Source organism: Pelobates fuscus, chromosome 12, assembly GCF_036172605.1.
Source record: "Pelobates fuscus isolate aPelFus1 chromosome 12, aPelFus1.pri, whole genome shotgun sequence".
NCBI classification, from domain to species: Eukaryota; Metazoa; Chordata; class Amphibia; order Anura; family Pelobatidae; genus Pelobates; species Pelobates fuscus.
The window spans coordinates 124,667,027-124,687,033 of record NC_086328.1 but is presented as its reverse complement, the minus strand read 5'-3'; the positions used below and the strand labels follow the sequence as shown (position 1 = coordinate 124,687,033).

At 40.9% G+C, this 20,007-nt stretch overlaps 1 protein-coding gene across 2 annotated transcripts in view; it reads right to left on the bottom strand.

Moving 5' to 3' along the window:
* Nucleotides 1–944: 944 nt before the first annotated feature.
* Nucleotides 945–20,007, bottom strand: part of CREB3L1 (cAMP responsive element binding protein 3 like 1) — a 49,751-nt gene continuing 30,688 nt past the window's right edge. Inside the window, exons 3-12 of one of the 2 annotated variants that reach the window (XM_063438733.1) lie at nucleotides 12,835–12,992; nucleotides 11,209–11,284; nucleotides 10,324–10,481; nucleotides 10,072–10,221; nucleotides 9,714–9,772; nucleotides 8,463–8,531; nucleotides 5,692–5,791; nucleotides 4,846–4,972; nucleotides 4,112–4,325; nucleotides 945–1,661 (exon numbers count right to left, since the gene is read on the bottom strand). In XM_063438733.1, coding sequence (XP_063294803.1) covers nucleotides 1,637–1,661; nucleotides 4,112–4,325; nucleotides 4,846–4,972; nucleotides 5,692–5,791; nucleotides 8,463–8,531; nucleotides 9,714–9,772; nucleotides 10,072–10,221; nucleotides 10,324–10,481; nucleotides 11,209–11,284; nucleotides 12,835–12,992 — 1,136 coding nt within the window. In that variant the 3' untranslated portion in view covers nucleotides 945–1,636. The remainder of the gene's footprint in view (nucleotides 1,662–4,111; nucleotides 4,326–4,845; nucleotides 4,973–5,691; nucleotides 5,792–8,462; nucleotides 8,532–9,713; nucleotides 9,773–10,071; nucleotides 10,222–10,323; nucleotides 10,482–11,208; nucleotides 11,285–12,834; nucleotides 12,993–20,007) is intronic. The other variant, XM_063438734.1, reaches the window with a different exon arrangement.

The following is a 20,007-nucleotide window of genomic DNA, read 5'->3' as shown; positions in this document are numbered from 1 at the left end:
AATCTTGGAAGGAGTGTGTGGGAGGACATCTAAAATTCAGCCACCCGGGTCTCAGTCTGGGTCGTTTCACAGGAGCAGATCTACTAAGTTCTGTTCCGATTGAATACCATTCAAATTTATAGAAAAAGCTAAATTCGCATGGATTCTTGCTGGTGCCTCTGTGGTCATTGTGGTACCTACCTTCACACGTGGTAGGACGGTCCTAAATTACTTTTATTCTGGTTGGGAGTTTGGGATATCTTGGTGGCTGCCTTCCGGAGACCATTTGATTTGAACCCTTGGGCATACTCTTCTGTGTCCTAGTAAGGGGCTCCCGGCTCACTCTGAAAAGCTCTTTAATAAAATCACTCTAGCAGTCTGTAGGGCGTTGGTGGCAGTTTTTCTAAACAATAGTGTTCCCACCATTCACGTGGTCATTCTAAATGTGGAGGAAAATGTCCTTATGGATAAATTAACTACAATAGTTCTAAATATCTCTTCTTTCTTCCAAAAAGTGTGGAATCCTTGGCTGACCTACGGAGCTAAGTAATCTGGTTATCAGACTGCTGAGTGTTCGATACAACTACATTGCAACGGGCCACCCCTTGCTTTAGCCTACCTCTCTACCCTTCTTTCATTTTATTTTTATTGCTGTGGGCATTTCCAATTGAGACGTGCTATGATTTTTGATGCTTTGTATCTTTGTATCTTTGTCTCTTAAAAAAAGAAAATAAATATATAATACATATAGATAATTTTTTGCTGCTCCTTCTCCCTCTATTGGTTACCTTTTCTAAATTGATCTATCAACCAAAATGGTGTGAAAATGTGCTGAACAATATATAGTTTGCTGTACAACGACTGGCACAGTTCCGACCTGTTGATTTGTCAGATTCATCTTCCAGAATTTTTCTTCGTTAACTCTCCCGTGTTCCTCTTTAAATTTAGTGAGACACGAACACATGTTGCTGATGCTATTTTTTTTTTATTATTTTAAATTGCTTAAAAGAAGCAGGCACAGAGCAAAGAGGAGAATAAGAAAGGTATAAATCGAGGTGAGGGCCTCCTCATGCATACAAAGCTTGCATTAACTAAATCTTCTCCAGAAATACAGGTGTGGTCTGTACAAGGACCGACTGATAGGGGCAGCAGTTGGGAGAGGGGTCCGGACCGATGACCAAAAAACGGTAAGCAGGGTGTGCCTCTTTCATAAATAGGCAAGAGTCCTTCACTCCCTGAAACAGGGCATCTAAATTATACAATCCCAACCGGCAGCGAGGAGGCAACAAATGTGAAACCTTTGGGATGCAGCTGGTAATGTCATCATAGGAGGGCAATACAAGTAGACAGAGAGCGCACTCTGCTGGGGGTTAAAGAGATTGCAGGCAGTCGTGTTGAGGCTTGGCCAGATTAGGCACCAGTTGGACGGTTGTGCTAGTTTCATGCAGAGAATTTTTCTTATTGAGTCTCTACCCTCTGCACGTCAGCACACTCTTCCACTTCAGTGCTTTGTTTTGTTTATTCCAGACACAAGTGAGATGAGTGTTTTCTCTGGGATTCCCAAAGTTCCTTTTTTGTCTAAATCCAGACATCCCTGCATTTTTGTTCCTTCCTGTGGAATGTTCAGCTTCCGGTCCCCCTCCCTCTGCCCCCAATCCTACAAGAATTCAGAGCTTCTGTCCCTGTAAAATAGCAAAACAGAGACGATCAGAGAACAGCCAGGGATGCACAAGTTACAGTAGAAATAATTAATTCAGGGTTAATTCACTAAACATCATATTGCAGTGATATGGAACGGATTTGCAAAATGTAGTCATAAATTGTCACGCTCTAGCGAAGTTTGGAGAAATTTGCCAAATCAAATATTTTTTCCTACATTTTGCAATTAACTAAAATGTGTGGGGGGGAGGGGGGTGGGGATTAATAATACCCTATGAGTATATTTGCTAAACAGATAATCGTAATTAACTTTCAATGGAATTATGTAACTGAGCTATTTCATCTTTTCGACTGTTTTGACCACAAAAATGCATTTTCCTAGCAAATTCTCCTCAATTCCCAGTTCATTGAATAAACCAACACCTTTGAATCCAAGTAAGTATCAAAGCTTTTTATATTAGTGACAGTTCTTTCAATATCAATATGTAATAGCAGGTGCCATCGTGGGGCAAAGTGGTAAATATGGGACTATCACCATGGAAACCAATATATCTGTATGTAGCTCTTTGCACCCAAAATTGCATCTGTATTCCCATGATGCATCTCTCCCATATCTGAGACTCTGGATACTTTAAAGATTGTTGAATAACCAAGTTGTTGCTTGAAAAGAAAGTGTCCGTTATAACTATCCAACGTTCTCATCTTGTTTCACAATTAAAAAATAGAAACAGTCTACCATAAAATTCTTTCATATTAAATCTTTCTACTATATGGTACTGCAATCTACTTATTTACTATACAATGTGTTCCATTAATTAAATTAAAAAAACTTACAAAAAAAATATTTGCAGGTCACTGGTTTTATTCAGAGGCACAACTTCTTCAACAAACTTTACAAAACGAGACATCGGCAGCATTTCATATGAGACTCTTCATGATTTCGTTTTTTAATTTCGTAAAACTATCCTGTTTTGCAAGTTATATTTTTTGATTCTGCATTTGCATTTTGTCTTGTTTTCCAGTAAATGTAAATTTAGTGGCTATTTTAAATCTTAGGCTTCTCCCACTTACAGTGATATCAGGAGAAAGAGCTACACAAGGTAAAGTAGACCATGCGTTACCTTAGAATTAGCATTGCAATGGGAAGAATTTAATAAATATAAACCGGGCTATTTATTTAAAGGAACACTCACTCATTTTAGCAATTGATCCGCTGGCTGCTTGTGCTGCCAGTATGCAAATACTGTGGATTTCTGTAGTAACGCCTGCAAAAAGCAGGTGAATTTATTTTGTGAATTTGCCTTTTCCCAGATTAGTTCAGAGTGAATCCGACTGAAACCCAGTGTTTGATAAGTAAGCAAAATGTGCTTTTTCTATTGAATTCACGTCAGAATTCATGATCGTACAGCAGACACTGTATGGTACTGAATGAAATGTTCTATTTCTGTTGAAAGAAGTGAACTTCAACTAAATTGATGACTTAAAGGTAGGCAGACAATGTAATAGAGCAGCAGGAAATGCTAGCAGAATGCTTGGTTGTATAGGGAGAGGTATTAGCAGTAGAAAGAGGGAAGTGCTCATGCCATTGTACAGAACACTGGTGAGACCTCACTTGGAGTATTGTACACAGTACTGGAGACCCTATCTTCAGAAGGATATTGATACCTTAGAGAGAGTTCAGAGAAGGGCTACTAAACTGGTTCATGGATTGCAGGATAAAACTTACCAGGAAAGGTTAAAGGATCTTAACTTGTATAGCTTGGAGGAAAGACGAGACAGGGGGGATATGATAGAAACATTTAAATACATAAAGGGAATCAACACAGTAAAGGAGGAGACTATATTTAAAAGAAGAAAAACTACCACAACAAGAGGACATAGTCTTAAATTAGAGGGACAAAGGTTTAAAAATAATATCAGAAAGTATTACTTTACTGAGAGGGTAGTGGATGCATGGAATAGCCTTCCAGCTGAAGTGGTAGAGGTTAACACAGTAAAGGAGTTTAAGCATGTGTGGGATAGGCATAAGGCTATCCTAGCTATAAGATAAGGCCAGAGACTAATGAAAATATTTAGAAAACTGGGCAGACTAGATGGGCCGAATGGTTCGTATCTGCCGTCACATTCTATGTTTCTATGTAAATTAGCCTGCAGTAAATATGAGAATTGTAAAATGGATTGCAGGTCTGCTTAACAGAATTTAGCTAATTTGGACTTTAGTAAATAAGCCTTTAAAAAGCCAATGTAATTTACTAGATTTAATACTTTGTACCATTAATTGTAACATTTTAACAACATTAACGGAACACACAATGCGCAACACACAACTATTATGCATTTCATTCCTTATAGTTCGTGGTTTTTGCAAAAATAAAAAAATAGCAGGATTTTGCATGTTAACTTTTCTCTGTCCCACAAAAGACTGATGATGAAAAGAATTTTAAATACGAGTATTTGTGAGTATTCTGCTCACCCCTCCTCCTGCCTCGTGAATCCTCCATCTGTCCCGTTTTCCCAATCATTTTCTCCCAGGTACTTGCTCCTCTCGTGGGCCGTGTTTTCCATGTGCCTGCCAAGTGATGATGTGTCTGGGACCCAACCGTCTCTCCTCTGGACTCCCAAAACCGAGTTGGCTCCATCCTCGCTTCCAATCCCCTCATCGTAGGACAGGAGATTTCGGGTTCGGACTGCAAAATATATATGTTTATTTTACCCCAATTTGAAAATGTAGTATTATTATTTACGATAGCTTCTCTGTGCTGGGCTCTAGAACCCTTTATGGTCAGTACTTGCAACAGTGTGTAGATAATTGAAAATGTTTATTTGTTGTGTTAAAAGTAAATCTAATTGTAAATTATTCACAGTTTTTAAGTTGTTCCAAGTGAAAGCTCATCATGCAAAACGTTCCTTGCAATTACTTTCCAACTGCCCTGACTTGGAATTTGGCCGAAGCTTAATTTAAATAAAGGTTCCATGATTCAAGCATTTTATTGCTAATATCATAAAAACGGTAGATTCGCTTTTAACATACGGTAACCTATATGCTATTTTTGAATATGTACAAAATGCTGTTATATAAAAGATGCTAAACTCCACGAGCCCTTGCCTTCTTTGTCACCCTGCCAGGGACCCAATAAACGTATCTGTCTGTGTCAGTGCAGTAACACAGTACAAGTAAGCACAGGGGGCATCAGGTTGGGGTCTTACTCTGGCTGAGGGAGTACAGGTCAGGTGCCAAGAGAGGGACTGATTTCACTGTCTGAGACCCCGAAGAAAATTCTGGCAAGGATGGAATCATGGAACCAAAGGCAAGAACAAAACAAAGCACCACAACCTGCAGAGAGGAGAGGAAAGAGAAGTCAGAACGATAGGGTTCACTTCAGAAAGAGCTTGTATGGATCATACAAAGGAGACGGGCCCCCTGCTGTGTCACTGTCACGTACACGTTGGTGGCTCTGGCTCCATTAGTATTCCACACATCACAGGCTTGGTCTGTGTTAGTGACACATGCAAAACACCATGTCTGTGTTATTGTCACACATGAGAGGAAAACAATGGCTGTATTAATGTCACATTCAAAGAACGTTATGGCTGTATTAATGTCACACATGCAAAGAACGTTATGGCTGTATTAATGTCACACATGCAAAGAACGTTATGGCTGTATTAATGTCACACAATAGAAGAACGTTATGGCTGTATTAATGTCACACAATAGAAGAAGAACTTAGCGGTATTCATGTTTGTGTCACAGAAGATACAAGAAGGTATATCACAGAACTCGGCTGTTTGTGTCGCAGAAAAGATATGGCCTGGCTGTTTTAGTTTCATACAGGGGACATGGCACTGTCACTAATAGAAAAAGTTTTGGTGTTGTCGCACAGGACAGAGGGTACTTGGCGGTGTCAGTGTCACACACGAATAGGAGCACCTGGCTGTTTCACACTTAGAACATGGGGCAGGGCTGTAGCACACTAATGAGAGAGCCGTGGCTGTTGCACACGTGATTTAGAGCTCCTCTATGTTGGCAGGGTAGTGTGCTTGAGAATTTACCATTAGACAGGTTCCTGTCTGTGTAGCTGCGAGTTTGCAGGGTCTTGTCACTTTGCCGGTAACCAGAGCCTGCAGCTTCTGCAACTGCTGCAGCAGAGATCTACAAATAGGAACACAAAAATTATTATTACACGTTAGATTAAACAAACAGACATTAATGTGCTATTCAGAGCAGTGTTCTCTAAATTGGTCTCAGGACACATGAAGAGGCCACAACATGTCTTATTGACAGGACGGACGTGACATAATGCAAGGTTGCATATTAGTTGCTCCTGAGGGTCAGCCTGAAAAACACTGCGCCATACCGACCTCGAGCGAGGAATCAAGGGGTGACAACAAACATACAACAACAAAAAACTGAAATTTCATTTTTGGTAAGTTTTAATCAACATCAAGTATTTCCAACTATTTTAATAAGTGATCCTGTATTTTCAATCTGATGCTGGCTTCATCCACCTCAATAACTTAAATGTAATAATGTACTTACACAGATTCCATGTTTTATGTCAGAAATACCCTCAATGTACTTTGTATCTAGACTTCAGAAATAGGATTGCAAGCGCAGTTTACATTATTAACACTAGGTGGCACAAGACATAAACTGCATTACAATCCAGTCTGCTTAAGTAAAGACACCTGTTACAGCAGCCCATTACAATTATAAGTTTTAATTAGTCTGTAGATGAGCAGTTTGGGTTGGATATATTAAAATGCTATGATTATGTTGAATATTTATTAAAGGCGTTCATAGCCTTATTAATAGGGACACTTGGGGGCAGCACCTCAAAAGATAACGGTTACAATGAAAATAATCCTTTTCATACAAATGATAAAGACACTGTTACAAGATAACGGTGTCGCGCATGTCTGTCTGCAGATCTCCCCTCCCCCGATAGCAATGGGTGATTTTAAGATGTTGAGGGCCAGGGAGCCTGTCGGTCCCACCTCAGGATCAGCCTATTACAGGGACCCCCTGGGTGAGGGGCGTTGTGCACTATCTTTAGAAAGTCCAAAGACCTACTGAATCAGATGGGGAATGGATCTCGAGCTTTTTTCTATAGGAACTAAATAGAGCTTACTGCATCTGCTGACATTTAAATTAAGGCTTCTAAAATGAATTAATGAATATCATTCAATATGTTTAGAGGCATTTTTCCAAACAGACTGTTTTCTGATGATGTGGTGGCCGTGGGGGGCCCTGTAGCTGCGTGACTTTCTTTATATTTATGTCTATATATCAATCACTGCAGAATATGTTGAGGCTATATAAATACCAATAATAATAATCTTTTCTCCCATGTGCCGGATCTTAATACCTGTGTGCCCCTATATTCTTCTACTCTGATCATGAAGTCTGCAGTTTGCCTTCTGTGGGACTGGTTTTACTGATGGATTGTGGGTAAATCAGTGAATGTGTTTAAGCCTCACCCATTGTCAAACATTTGCAATAGATCACGCTCCCCGTGAGAAAAAGTAGTCCCTACTTTTTCTTATGTATAATTAAAAAACTGAGGTGAATTTCAATACAATAAAAACAAAGAGAAACTGAGAAATAAAGCAAAGTAACAGAGCCGCTTTAATCTTGAGCAGAGTTGATGTGAAAACACTTATTTAGGATCTGGTACCTGTAGCTGTAGTTTGACAAATCATCCACTAGGAGGCACTATAAGCCCATCTTTAACTATTCTATCTAAAGCAAGTAGTTTAGCAAACAATGTACATACCAGGGGTGTATGATTGATTGCTTAAAGCACAATCGCTACATTTTTTCACAATCTGATAGCTAGCTAACAGTTAAGTGTGAGTTGCCCTTTTTTTTCCCTAAAATTTTAAACTTTTTTTAAATTAATTTTGTTTGGCTGCCGGTCTTGGCACATATCTTATCTTATCTTATCTAATGGGTCACCGAAATCCATGATGACTCCTGCTAGACTTGAACGTTTTTAAACAATTTGGGTAACCTGCAATTTTCCAAAATTCCTCAACTTGTTTCGGGATTTGGGGATTCCGTCTGTGGAAGAAGCTGATGATTGGGGGTGACAAATAAGAATCTTAGTTTGCTTAGTTTGAATCTAAGGGCTGCCCAGTGATGTGGGCCATTTCTTCTCTCCAATCAAAAGGTGGAAATAGACGATTGATGGTTAGGGACAGCGACTAAATGTGAATTTTATTCACAGATCAAGTGAGACATGACCAATAGGACAGAAAAAAGGAGGATCATTTAAAAAATATAAAAAATTCTATTTCCTATCAGGATTCTTCCGGATAATCTGACCTCAGGTATTGAGGGAGGGAAACCAGTAGTGATTGTTTCTCTTACCATTTCTGTGAGAGATTGCTTGTAAGTTCTCACGTAATCTTTATTTTTATTAAATACAGATTAATAATATAATTGTAACAAGTCATAGACTGCAAGCCCTCTTCAACCTATCGTCTCTGCAAGTTTTCTTGTAATTGTCCTATTTATAGTTACATCCCCCCTCTAATAATATTGTAAAGCGCTACGGAATCTGTTGGCGCTATATAAATCGCAATAATAATAATAAGTCAGAATTGCATTGCAAAAATGCTCGAATACTTTTAGCTTTGTTCCATTGCAATTCACGAGTAGGCACGTTTTCCCTGCCATATTGGCTCATCAAATTTTTTTTTCCCAATATGGCAGCATGGACGAAATTCTGTTTATCCAAACCAATTATTATTACTTTTTTTTTTTTGCTTCAAATTGATTCAGAAGAATAATTTTATGAGCTACTTCACTCAAATCTCACCTGTTTGCGTTTTCCAATGTTTCCACTTTCTTCCAAAGGTCGCTGTTCTGTGATGTGAATGATTCGACCCTAGAAGAAGACGAAGATTGACACATGACAAAGAGACACGGGGCAGACTAACTGCTGTCTACAACTCTCTTCACTCTGCACCAGTAATGTGGCTGAGACTGATGGGTGTAGTAAATCAGCAGAAAGCCCCAAATGCATGCACTTACACAGAGATAAGAAACTTAATACAAAGGGGGAGGTGACACACAAACAAATACAAAGGCAACAAGACACAGGATGCATTGACACACAGACACAATAAATAGGGGGATCTATTAAACGATTTACTGTAGCAGCAGGTCTGATAGGTTGCAAATGGCAGATTGTTAAGATAGTTAATGACTGTATATTTCTAAACTGACTGTGTATCTTACAGTATCACACCTTTTATCATTTATAATGGGACTTTTTCTCCAAACAGTGAATTTGTATTATTCGCTAAACATCACATTGTAGTGATATGAAAATTAATTTCAAATAAAGAATTAAGGTTCAAATAACAGAGTACCCAATTCAGATAAAGTCACAGCTTAATTATGTTAATCTGCATTTTGCTTTTTAATTCACGACAATTCCGCTTTCAGTGGGGAAAAAGTCATTATGTTGTGTGATCGTGATATTTTTTTTATTTCACAACTTTTAGATCATACAGAACAACCAGCATTTAGTTGGTTTATTTATAAATATATGACTTTATTTAATGGAGTACAATTTTTATATTGAGATATGCGATTTGTCAGTGGGGGTCTAACGCCGTATATGCAGTAGCCATTTATGCATTTGGATTTATTTATATAAAGCACCGTGGATTCAAATTTCTATTTATTATTATGGATACAGTGTTCCACTAGTAGAACCCTAACCCAGAGTTTCAGTCACCATGGAAACCGATTGAATGGTCCCAATGATTATTTCACCTTTAAAACTTGTTTAACCACCGACACACCAATCAGCATCCTGGTTTTGATTATCTAGGCGTGTTCTAATCCTCAGCTAATTTTCTACTTACAAAGCTAATTTAACAAATTATATCTGTAATAGAGAAATGCTTTGTGCGTACCTGCTCATCTAAAAATGTTAATTTTAGGACTAGCTTAGGCTGTCTTCAATAGCAGCATTCGTAAAGCACCCTCCCCACCAGAGACAGAGGGACATGCACAAAAATACAAAGACGAAGACACGTACACACATTTCCAAACTCACTTCTTCTCCAAACACTCCACATATTCTTTTTTCTTTCTGCGGCTTTCCTGGGCTGAGATCTGCAAGATAGAAAATGGAATATAGGCAAACTATTACACACCACCAGTGAAACCATCCTAACAAGCACTGCATCCTGTAGGTTATGGGTGTGTTTTTACCCACATTACATTTATAACTTGTTTTGGGTGCTTTTTCCAGAGTGACCCTAGGTGGCAGAGATTCACACTACCACCTTTGAGTTTTACCTACTGTACCCACACCCAATTCTTCCTTATGCACTATTTAACCAAGACACCTAAGTTGCATGAATTGTACCTGGTTAACCAGAACCACTTCTTGCCACTGCGACCCTTCTCACCTTGTTCTTGATTTTCCTGCGGACTCTCTTCAGAGCCTTTTCCTCAGTCTTACTAAGGGGCAGTTTGGTGGGAATTGGGTAACCCTCTGCAACTAGAGTCCGTCTTTCCTCCTCGGTCAACATCAATGGTCCAGAGGTGCCTTGAAGTTTCTGATCACCAAGAGAATTAAACATACAATCAGCTCTTGTTTTAACAAAACGTCCCCAAGAATCGACACCTGGCAAACCACTCTCGGCACACGCAACACTTACATGTGGAGCAGTGAGCAGTGGTGATGAGGAAATGGCGTGAGAAGACCGAGGTGCTGGGCGAGCTGGACTAGGAGGTGGTAAAGAACGAGGACTCTGAGACCCATCACTGTCGCTACTATGACTGCTTGGAGGAGTGAGCGGCATCATCCCTAAAACATCTACAATAAACAGGAAGAGAGCAAAACAAAAAGGAACGTTATGGAATGAAATAAGAATTGAACACTGAACAAATATACTGAACAATGTATTAAGCAGTAATGTAGTCTGCGGTCTCTTCACTTTGGGGAGAGTCCCCATTACATCATTTTAATGTCACCACATCAACACAATAATATGGGGAAATACACACATGAATCCGCAGTCCAAATTGTGCTGGAAGTGGCATTTCATTCACTAAGCTGATCTGGCAACGTTTTGGCCTTAATGAGGATTTAGTCAAGCCCATACAATGGAATAAGTGGGCACGTGCTGCCTGTGCTTAGAGAAGAGGTGGGGAAAAAACTTGCCAAATTGAACTTAGCTAAGTAAATGTTTTTGTTTTGTTTCTTAAAATATTTTATCTTAATTTCGTAAACTATTTTGAAAACCATGTATGCAGACTGGTATTATCATGTTCCCAAAACCAACAAAGAGGCTGTAATTTGCTTTGATTTGGGAGTCATTTAAACCTAGCCTTTATGGAGACAGGTAACAGTGATAGCAGCACTATATGACAGGGGTGCACAGGACCCCAAGCCAAACAGCTGAATTAGATGCAATTTATAGTTCAGCCATTTTTCCAGATTTGCTATTTTGGACTAAATTTGACGATTCTCCCAGTTCTCCATTTAGTGAATAAGCATGAGACTGTTCAGGACAGTCGTTGGGTGACAGTTTAAAACTCACCTGCTTGAACATTTAAGAAGTGGTTTGGGACACCAGGCTCTGCTTTTATGTTTGAAATCGGAGTCCTGGGGACATTCTGAAAATAAAAAGGAAAAGTCACCGAGGCATATTCAGCGATAGGATATCTGCCCTTTAAATGTGAGAAATCATTACCGTTTAAAGTTGAATTAAAGTTCAATATACAAAGCAGGATATGAAAACTTCTAAAGAAAACACACAGTACTGATTGAATTTTTTTTTTTTTTTAAATCATGCGTCATAAATGGCAGAGAATTGAGCAGTGAGATTGCAAGGGCATGATCTACACACCAAAACTGCTTCATTATGATAGAGATTTTGGTGTGTAGAGAATACATTTAAAGGCAACATCTCAGAACCTTCTGTATAATGATATTAACTGGGATATTCATACCTGCACGCACACACTGCAGAAGATCGGATACATGCCGTAAAAGGTGTTAATTCTTATATTTGCTCATTGAGCGTCACGGAAGTAACCATAAAATGGATTACCTTTTGAGTCATAAAGATTATTTTTACACTTTATTGATTAAAATTAAAGCTTCTTAATAGGATGAACACTTTGAAAAAGCCTTTATACAGGTGAAATGCGTTGGTGTGTTATTAATATTTTATGCTACTTTTTGTTATCATTTTGTTTATTAATAAAACTAGTTTTTAATTAATTTTTGGACCTTTTTATCTGCATCCTTGAGGATTTGACCTGGAGGACTCCATATTCCTTGGTGGGGAACATACCACCTATGGCGATTAGGATTGAGCAATACTTATTTGTTCTTCCTTTGTGAGTATATCTCCTTTTAATTATTTATTATTTTAACATTACAGAGAGCACTATGTTTTGGTTTTATATGTTTTCTTATATTACTGGAGCACTATCTGCTGGCATACAAGAATACATCGAATGTGAGCTTCGCTACTACCGCTGCTGACCTTACATCGATAACCATTTAAATCAACTCAATAATAACCCAATATTTGGGGATTAGAATTTATTTTCTTGGGGTTATTGCCAGCCCAATTGCTATGCACCCAACGAGGATAGTCAATGGGAGGTCAGTGTGTCAGTTGTTATTTACAGTGAGATGACACACAGTGTACTTGCCAGATCGACACACCTGTGCAGTGTTATACACCAATACATGGTGACCCTAAATTGCCAGTGAAAAGCTCTGGTGCCATATGAAAGTAGGGTACCTGAGGGGAACTTAGAAACTGGGGACTTGGGAAATAAATTTGCGCAGTTTAAATCAAGGCCATTACGCCTGGTAACAGACATGCCGCGTGCTCACGAACACACGCATACTATCAGCATGCACAAGCTAAAGTGGTGCACATTTACAGTTTACACGTAAAAACGTGTACATGAAAAAATAGTGTATTGTATTAGAGTTTAGTTAACTACCGATGAATGGTAATAAAAAGACGGCTGATAAACTTGTTCTGTTGGGAACGAGATTTCTATGGTACTAAATAGGGAATTAGGGAATGCTGCAAATGTTTCTTATCTTTGGAGCAGGAAATGGTTACAAAGTAACCTAGATCTTAACATTATCTAGTTCCATTAACTTGTCCAACCTTGTCACTCAGACATTGCTTTCGTACCTCTTCTTCTTGTAGCATTCCGGAACCTTGCTCTGGTTCCATGGCTGTGCTCTGCGGTGCTCTGTGCGTTGCCTCTGCCTGTGGCATCACGCTGTGCTCCTGTTTCACTAGTAAAGAGCAGAGCTCATGCTCCAAGGCCCAGACTGCGCTGCCTGGTTCTAAAGGACAAACACAAACTGGTTAATACATCACTACTTCGGGAAGGATTATAAGGAATGGACGTAAATCACAAACAGACCAACAGAGCATCCTGCTAAACAAAACCATGTCCTACAGATCCCCAGAGCCTCGCGATTCCGCTCTTTCCATCAGAATTCTAGACTCGAGACAGTGTTATTCAAAGGCCAGACGTCCAGCTAATAATGAACTACAAATCTCATGAACCTTTGCCAACCACAGGCTCATTCCTGCCAGCTCAACAGCGCCTAATGTGTCAGCCCAACCCTGGCTTTGGGCTTCTTCTTATTCCATAACAAGGTTTTCCTCTGGTGTCCCAGCAGTGCTTCAACTTAAATGCCTAACCTCTACAACAGGGATTTTATGGACTACAACTCTTATAATACTTTACAAGCCTATATATGGCAAAACATTGAGGATGCTGCAATTCACCATTATCTCCTGGGGTGGGCGGTGGGTGCAAATTTAAAACCTGCCATCCCAGCCTCCGTCCACCCTGCTCTGCCATCTCAGCCTCCACCAACCATCCTCCGACTTCACAGCCTTCGTCCACCCTGCCCTGCCAAAACAGCCTCTACCAACCATCCTCCAACTTCACAGCCTCCATCCACCCTGCCCTGCAGTCACAGCCTCCATCCACACTGTTCTGCCATCACAGCCTCCATACACCAAGTTCTGCCATCACAGCCTCCATCCACCCTGTTCTGCCATCACAGCCTCCATCCACCAAGTTCTGCCATCACAGCCTCCATCCACCCTGTTCTGCCATCACAGCCTCCATCCACCCTGTTCTGCCATCACAGCCTCCATCCACCCTGTTCTGCCATCACAGCCTCCATCCACCCTGTTCTGCCATCACAGCCTCCATCCACCCTGTTCTGCCATCACAGCCTCCATCCACCCTGTTCTGCCATCACAGCCTCCATCCACCCTGTTCTGCCATCACAGCCTCCATCCACCCTGTTCTGCCATCACAGCCTCCATCCACCCTGTTCTGCCATCACAGCCTCCATCCACCCTGTTCTGCCATCACAGCCTCCATCCACCCTGTTCTGCCATCACAGCCTCCATCCACCCTGTTCTGCCATCACAGCCTCCATCCACCCTGTTCTGCCATCACAGCCTCCATCCACCCTGTTCTGCCATCACAGCCTCCATCCACCCTGTTCTGCCATCATAGCCTCCATCCACCCCACGCTGTGAGGCTTGGTTGTAAAACCAGGAATTTGCACATTTTAAGATAACCAAATGTGAAATATCCAACTTAGCTATTTTCCAGCCCACTTTTTTTGGATTAATACAACTAAATTAAATTTATTATGGTGTCACTGTATCTACAAAACTACCTCCTGGGAAAATGATTAGAGAAATTTAGTGCAAGACACTCACTTATATCCCCACACTGTACGGTAGGTCAAACTTCATTACACCATTCTAACAACCAGGAGTGAGAGCCCATCGTGCTGAACACACTACAGGGATTTGTTGCAGGGTGCAATAACTGCATTCTGCCAACATTTACAGTTATCTTCTAAAAAGTGTGAATTATCAGGAATTCAAAGCGAATTTAACATTTTATACCAAACCAATATTTCAGACCCTTTGTGATTGTTTCACAATAGGGGAAATCGTAATCTTTGTATTCCTAAATATTCTGGCTTTATATATTTTTACTGAGAGAAATAGAGGAAATATAAGACGTATACATATTGTATAATATCCCCTAATATATCTGTAATGATGAACAAAATATATGAAAACAGAGTAAAATGTATTAATTTTACTTTTCAGGAATCACTGAACACTGTGTGAACTGCTCAAATTCAAAGAGAATTTCACATTTTATTCAGAAATATGGTCATTGAAAATGTTGTAAATTTTTTCTTAATTAGCAATTCTGGCCTACAATTTGAAATTCTCTTTGCCTTTACTTTTTCCTAAAGCGAAGTATTATAATGAACTAGGACTCTACAATTCTCTGCAATGCTTAATATGGAGTTATCTACACTTTATAAATAGCCACAATTATAATAAAATTACCAAAAAATAAAAAGCCATCATCGTGCCCTATTTTGTCCCCGTTTTATGTTTTGCAGGTGATTATTTTGCTCATCACATGGCTGTCTCAACTTTTAGAACTTCAGCTCGCAATGAACTGACACTCTCATGACTCATCTGCCCGCACCGTTATGTGAATCAAAGTCCGGTCCCCAGTTTTAGTGTATAGAGATGATGATGGTAGCATAGCATTGTTTACAGGGATGGAAAAGGACTGAAGTAGGTAAACGGTTTTAGATGTTTAGTTCTGAATGACATAGATAACGTAACCCCATACTGTTCCTAATACAGATATTACAAATCTTGTTTGAGTTCTGAGATTACATCCTTATTAAGTGTCTTGAATAGTTCTAACTACAAACAGCCGGGGGTCTATCAAGTCATATAGAGCTGACAAGTTCCTACTGAACTAAAACACAGCGGGACATACTCGGATACATTCGTGGGGGAGGGTTTAGTTTCTAAATAGTGCAATACATTGAGCTGCAAACCAGCTTCAACAATGTGGGTAAACAAAAAAAATCCCACTTGTATTTCTCAAGTCACCTGTCAATACTGCAAAAATGGACTGTTTAGTAAATAAACCCCTTATAGTAGGCAATACATTATATATTATTTTATTATTTATATAGTGCCATCAGATTCCGTAGCGCTGTACAATGGATATATATAGCACGATTCCCAACATTGGGAGATATGAAATCAGGACGGGGGGTCTGCAGTCCTAACGGGAGCTGACTGACAACCTGCTGCCAGCCCCAGTCAGGGCAGACCTTGCACAGAATACTGCTAAATGGCTGCCTGCATTGTCCTAGTGCTCTCGGCACAGCGCAAAAACGTCAACTAATGTGTGACTATTCTAAATTGGGACAGGAACAAAATGGGAATTAATCACCAAATACTGAACTGTAGGGAACTGAAAACCAAGTTACGATATTTTTTTCAATGCATTATCCATCCACAGACGTTTAACCTTGGATGGCAATGACAGGCTGTGTAGTTAGCACTAGGTGCATCACTGCAGGGTACACTCTTTACCACTGGATATCTTTTAACTGGGCAGATGTTGAGCTGTTTCCGAACTCCTTGCACTTCAGTCTTGGTAGGGAGTATAAGCAACACATGTGTAGAATATGGCGCCCTATCGTGGTCCCATATCTAACTACACAGGGTACTCCACTTGGGAGAAACAACTCAACATCTACCCACCCTACCAAAGAAATCTGGGACCAGTTTGCCAAGATTAACAAAGGTGAGATACAAGGAGTGAGGGCACAAAGACACAAGTTTGCATAGTAGAGGACACAGAGACACTATGAGGAGTAGAGAACACAGACACAATGAGAAGGAGTAGAGAACACAGACACAATGAGAAGGAGTAGAGGGACACAGACACAATGAAGAGAAGTGGGGCACAGAGACACAATGAGGATGAGAAGTGGGGCACAGAGACACAACGAGGAGGAGAAGTGGGGCACAGAGACACAATGTGGATGAGAAGTGGGGCACAGAGACACAATGTGGATGAGAAGTGGGGCACAGAGACACAACGAGGAGGAGAAGTGGGGCACAGAGACACAATGTGGATGAGAAGTGGGGCACAGAGACACAACGAGGATGAGAAGTGGGGCACAGAGACACAACGAGGATGAGAAGTGGGGCACAGAGACACAACGAGGAGGAGAAGTGGGGCACAGAGACACAATGTGGATGAGAAGTGGGGCACAGAGACACAATGTGGATGAGAAGTGGGGCACAGAGACAACGAGGATGAGAAGTGGGGCACAGAGACACAACGAGGATGAGAAGTGGGGCACAGAGACACAATGTGGATGAGAAGTGGGGCACAGAGACACAACGAGGAGGAGAAGTGGGGCACAGAGACACAATGTGGATGAGAAGTGGGGCACAGAGACACAACGAGGAGGAGAAGTGGGGCACAGAGACACAATGTGGATGAGAAGTGGGGCACAGAGACACAATGTGGATGAGAAGTGGGGCACAGAGACACAACGAGGAGGAGAAGTGGGGCACAGAGACACAATGTGGATGAGAAGTGGGGCACAGAGACACAACGAGGAGGAGAAGTGGGGCACAGAGACACAATGTGGATGAGAAGTGGGGCACAGAGACACAATGAGGATGAGAAGTGGGGCACAGAGACACAACGAGGATGAGAAGTGGGGCACAGAGACACAACGAGGAGGAGTAGAGGGACACCGAGACAGTGAGGAGGAGTAGAGGGACATATAGACACAATGATGAGGAGTAGAGGGGCACAGAGACACAATGAGGAGGAGCAGAGGGACACAGAGACACAATAAGGAGGAGCAGAGGGACACAGAGACACAATGATGAGGAGTATAGGGACACAGAGACACAACGAGGAGGAGTAGAGGGACACAGAGACACAACGAGGAGGAGTAGAGGGACACCGAGACTCAATAAGGAGGAGCAGAGGGACACAGAGACACAATGAGGAGGAGCAGAGGGGCACAGAGACACAATGAGGAGGAGCAGAGGGACACAGAGACACAACAAGGAGGAGCAGAGGGACACAGAGACACAACGAGGAGGAGTATAGGGACACAGAGACACAACGAGGAGGAGTAGAGGGACACAGAGACACAACGAGGAGGAGTAGAGGGACACCGAGACACAACGAGGAGGAGTAGAGGGACACCTAGACACAACGAGGAGGAGTAGAGGGACACCTAGACACAATGAGGAGGAGTAGAGGGACACCGAGATACAACGAGGAGGAGTAGAGAGACACAGAGACACAACGAAGAGAAGTAGAGGGACACCGAGACAGTAAGGAGGAGTAGAGGGACATAGAGACACAATGATGAGGAGTAGAGGGGCACAGAAAAACAAATTAGGGGTGGAAGCAAGAGAGACATTTGGGTGAAGGGAGATTGCTGAGGGTGGGGAAATCTGTGAATAGAGATGGAGTGAATATTTTAGGGGATGCAGAGAGGCATAAGAGGGAGATAGGGAAAGATATACAGCGGTAGATGGAAGACGGTAACAGTAAAATCAGAAGATAAAAACATATGTAGACTCTAACAGAGACTAAACACAGAGACACCCCATACAACTCCCTGTGAAAGTGCACTGAAAACAAACAAGAACCTTGTACGCTCCCAAGATAATGTGTAATTTTTCCATTTCACGTTGTAGCATTCTTTAGAAGACACACTTATAGGTTGGATGGATTAATCATGACACTCCATGCTGGACAAACATGGGACGATTTGTACAGATATGTGTAAGTGAAACCTGGAGGGGTGCTGTGTTTGAGCGCCACTCGGCCAAGGCGCCTGTCAAACAGCTTGACAGCGATGGTTTTTCTTTTAAGAGGAACCTGATTTACATGAATTAGAATCAACTACCATGAGAACACCTGTGTCTATTAAAGCAATAGTGAACAGCTAATCTTTTTTCAAAGGCAAGATGTTAATATTCATTACTGCCCAGGGCGTACACCACTCCTTGCCGTAATTAGTATGTGATAACAAGGAAATGATATAGTGCACTGGATTTCTTACCGATATGTTGTCATAACGGAGCACTCCATGTATGTTTGGGGCTGTCTGCATGTTAACATACAGCTAGCTAGGCTAACAAATCACTTTTTTTTCTAACTAATCTTCTAAAAAGAATCATTTGTTTTGCTCCTTAAGCCCGACGTTCCTTCAACCTGCAATATTTACCCGTTTACGATGTACTGTAACGTTAGTGATGACAAAGTTTACTTTTCTCCCCGCCCAAGTGGGGTGTAAAAGGGGTCAGGACAGCCCACAGAAGGGATGTGTGAACACCCTAGAATGAAAGGCAGCCTTTCTGGCCCCCAACATCTGAAATCATTATTTATAGAATGCATTAAAACAGAATAGGTCAAATCCAACCTGCAGTGCCCCTTCAGTCATTTCTCTCCAGACAAGTGAGTTTTATTGATAATTTTCTAGAGGGAGCAACTTGTGAAAGCTTGTTCCACATTCAGTTGTATTTTGTTTTTTAATGAATATACCATGCTTTTCAAATGCTGATGTTGAAAGGATTAGATGCACCAGGCTTCCCCAAACTCCGTCCCTCCAGATGTTGCTGAACTACAACTCCCATGATTCTATGAACGAAATAGAAAGGCTGAGAATCATGGGAGTTGTAGTTCAGCAACATCTGGAGGGACGGAGTTTGGGGAAGCCTGGATTAGATGATAAGTACCTATCATTCTCACTCATATTTGACCAGATCATTGTTGTTTTTGCACCCATGTATTCAGATGCAAATAATAAAGTTAATTTTATTTGAACGTGTGAGCCGTACATTTTATTTGTATGGAAGTCCTGACATTGCTTTTATTTTCCCCTTACGAGGGTTCACTGCTCAGTCATTGTCACTCTCTCCTTCTGGATATAAGTATCCTGGGAGCAGGAAGAAGCCATGACTGAAAGTCAGGACAAAATAGAACCTGTGACATCCCGTTTTTATGCCCTATTGATTAATATAAAAAATGTTAAATACAATCTTAAAAAAACATGTTCATTAGATTTTCTCTGTTGTTAAAATGGCCTCAGTGCTGGGAAAAGCGGTGATGCTACAATGAACAGCATCCCGTGGGCCGTCTGGATTTGGTTACATCGTTACAAAGTAATCTAGGTTGAAAAAAGATTACAGTCCATCAAGTTCAACCAAATCAATGTAAACAGAGCTCTTGTCCTAGTCGAACCTGGATATTTACAGATTTATGTCCAGGTAATAAAAGTTAGGCTTTCGATGTTTCTCAGAAGCCCGAGCTTAAGTTAATGTTAGAGATTAATGATTTAGTGATTCATTTTGAGTCTCCTTTAGAGAGATTTCCATTAGACGAGCTGGGAGAGAGAGCTCCTCTGATTTAAAGCAGTATTAATAGAAACTGGAATGAATTCCTGGTAC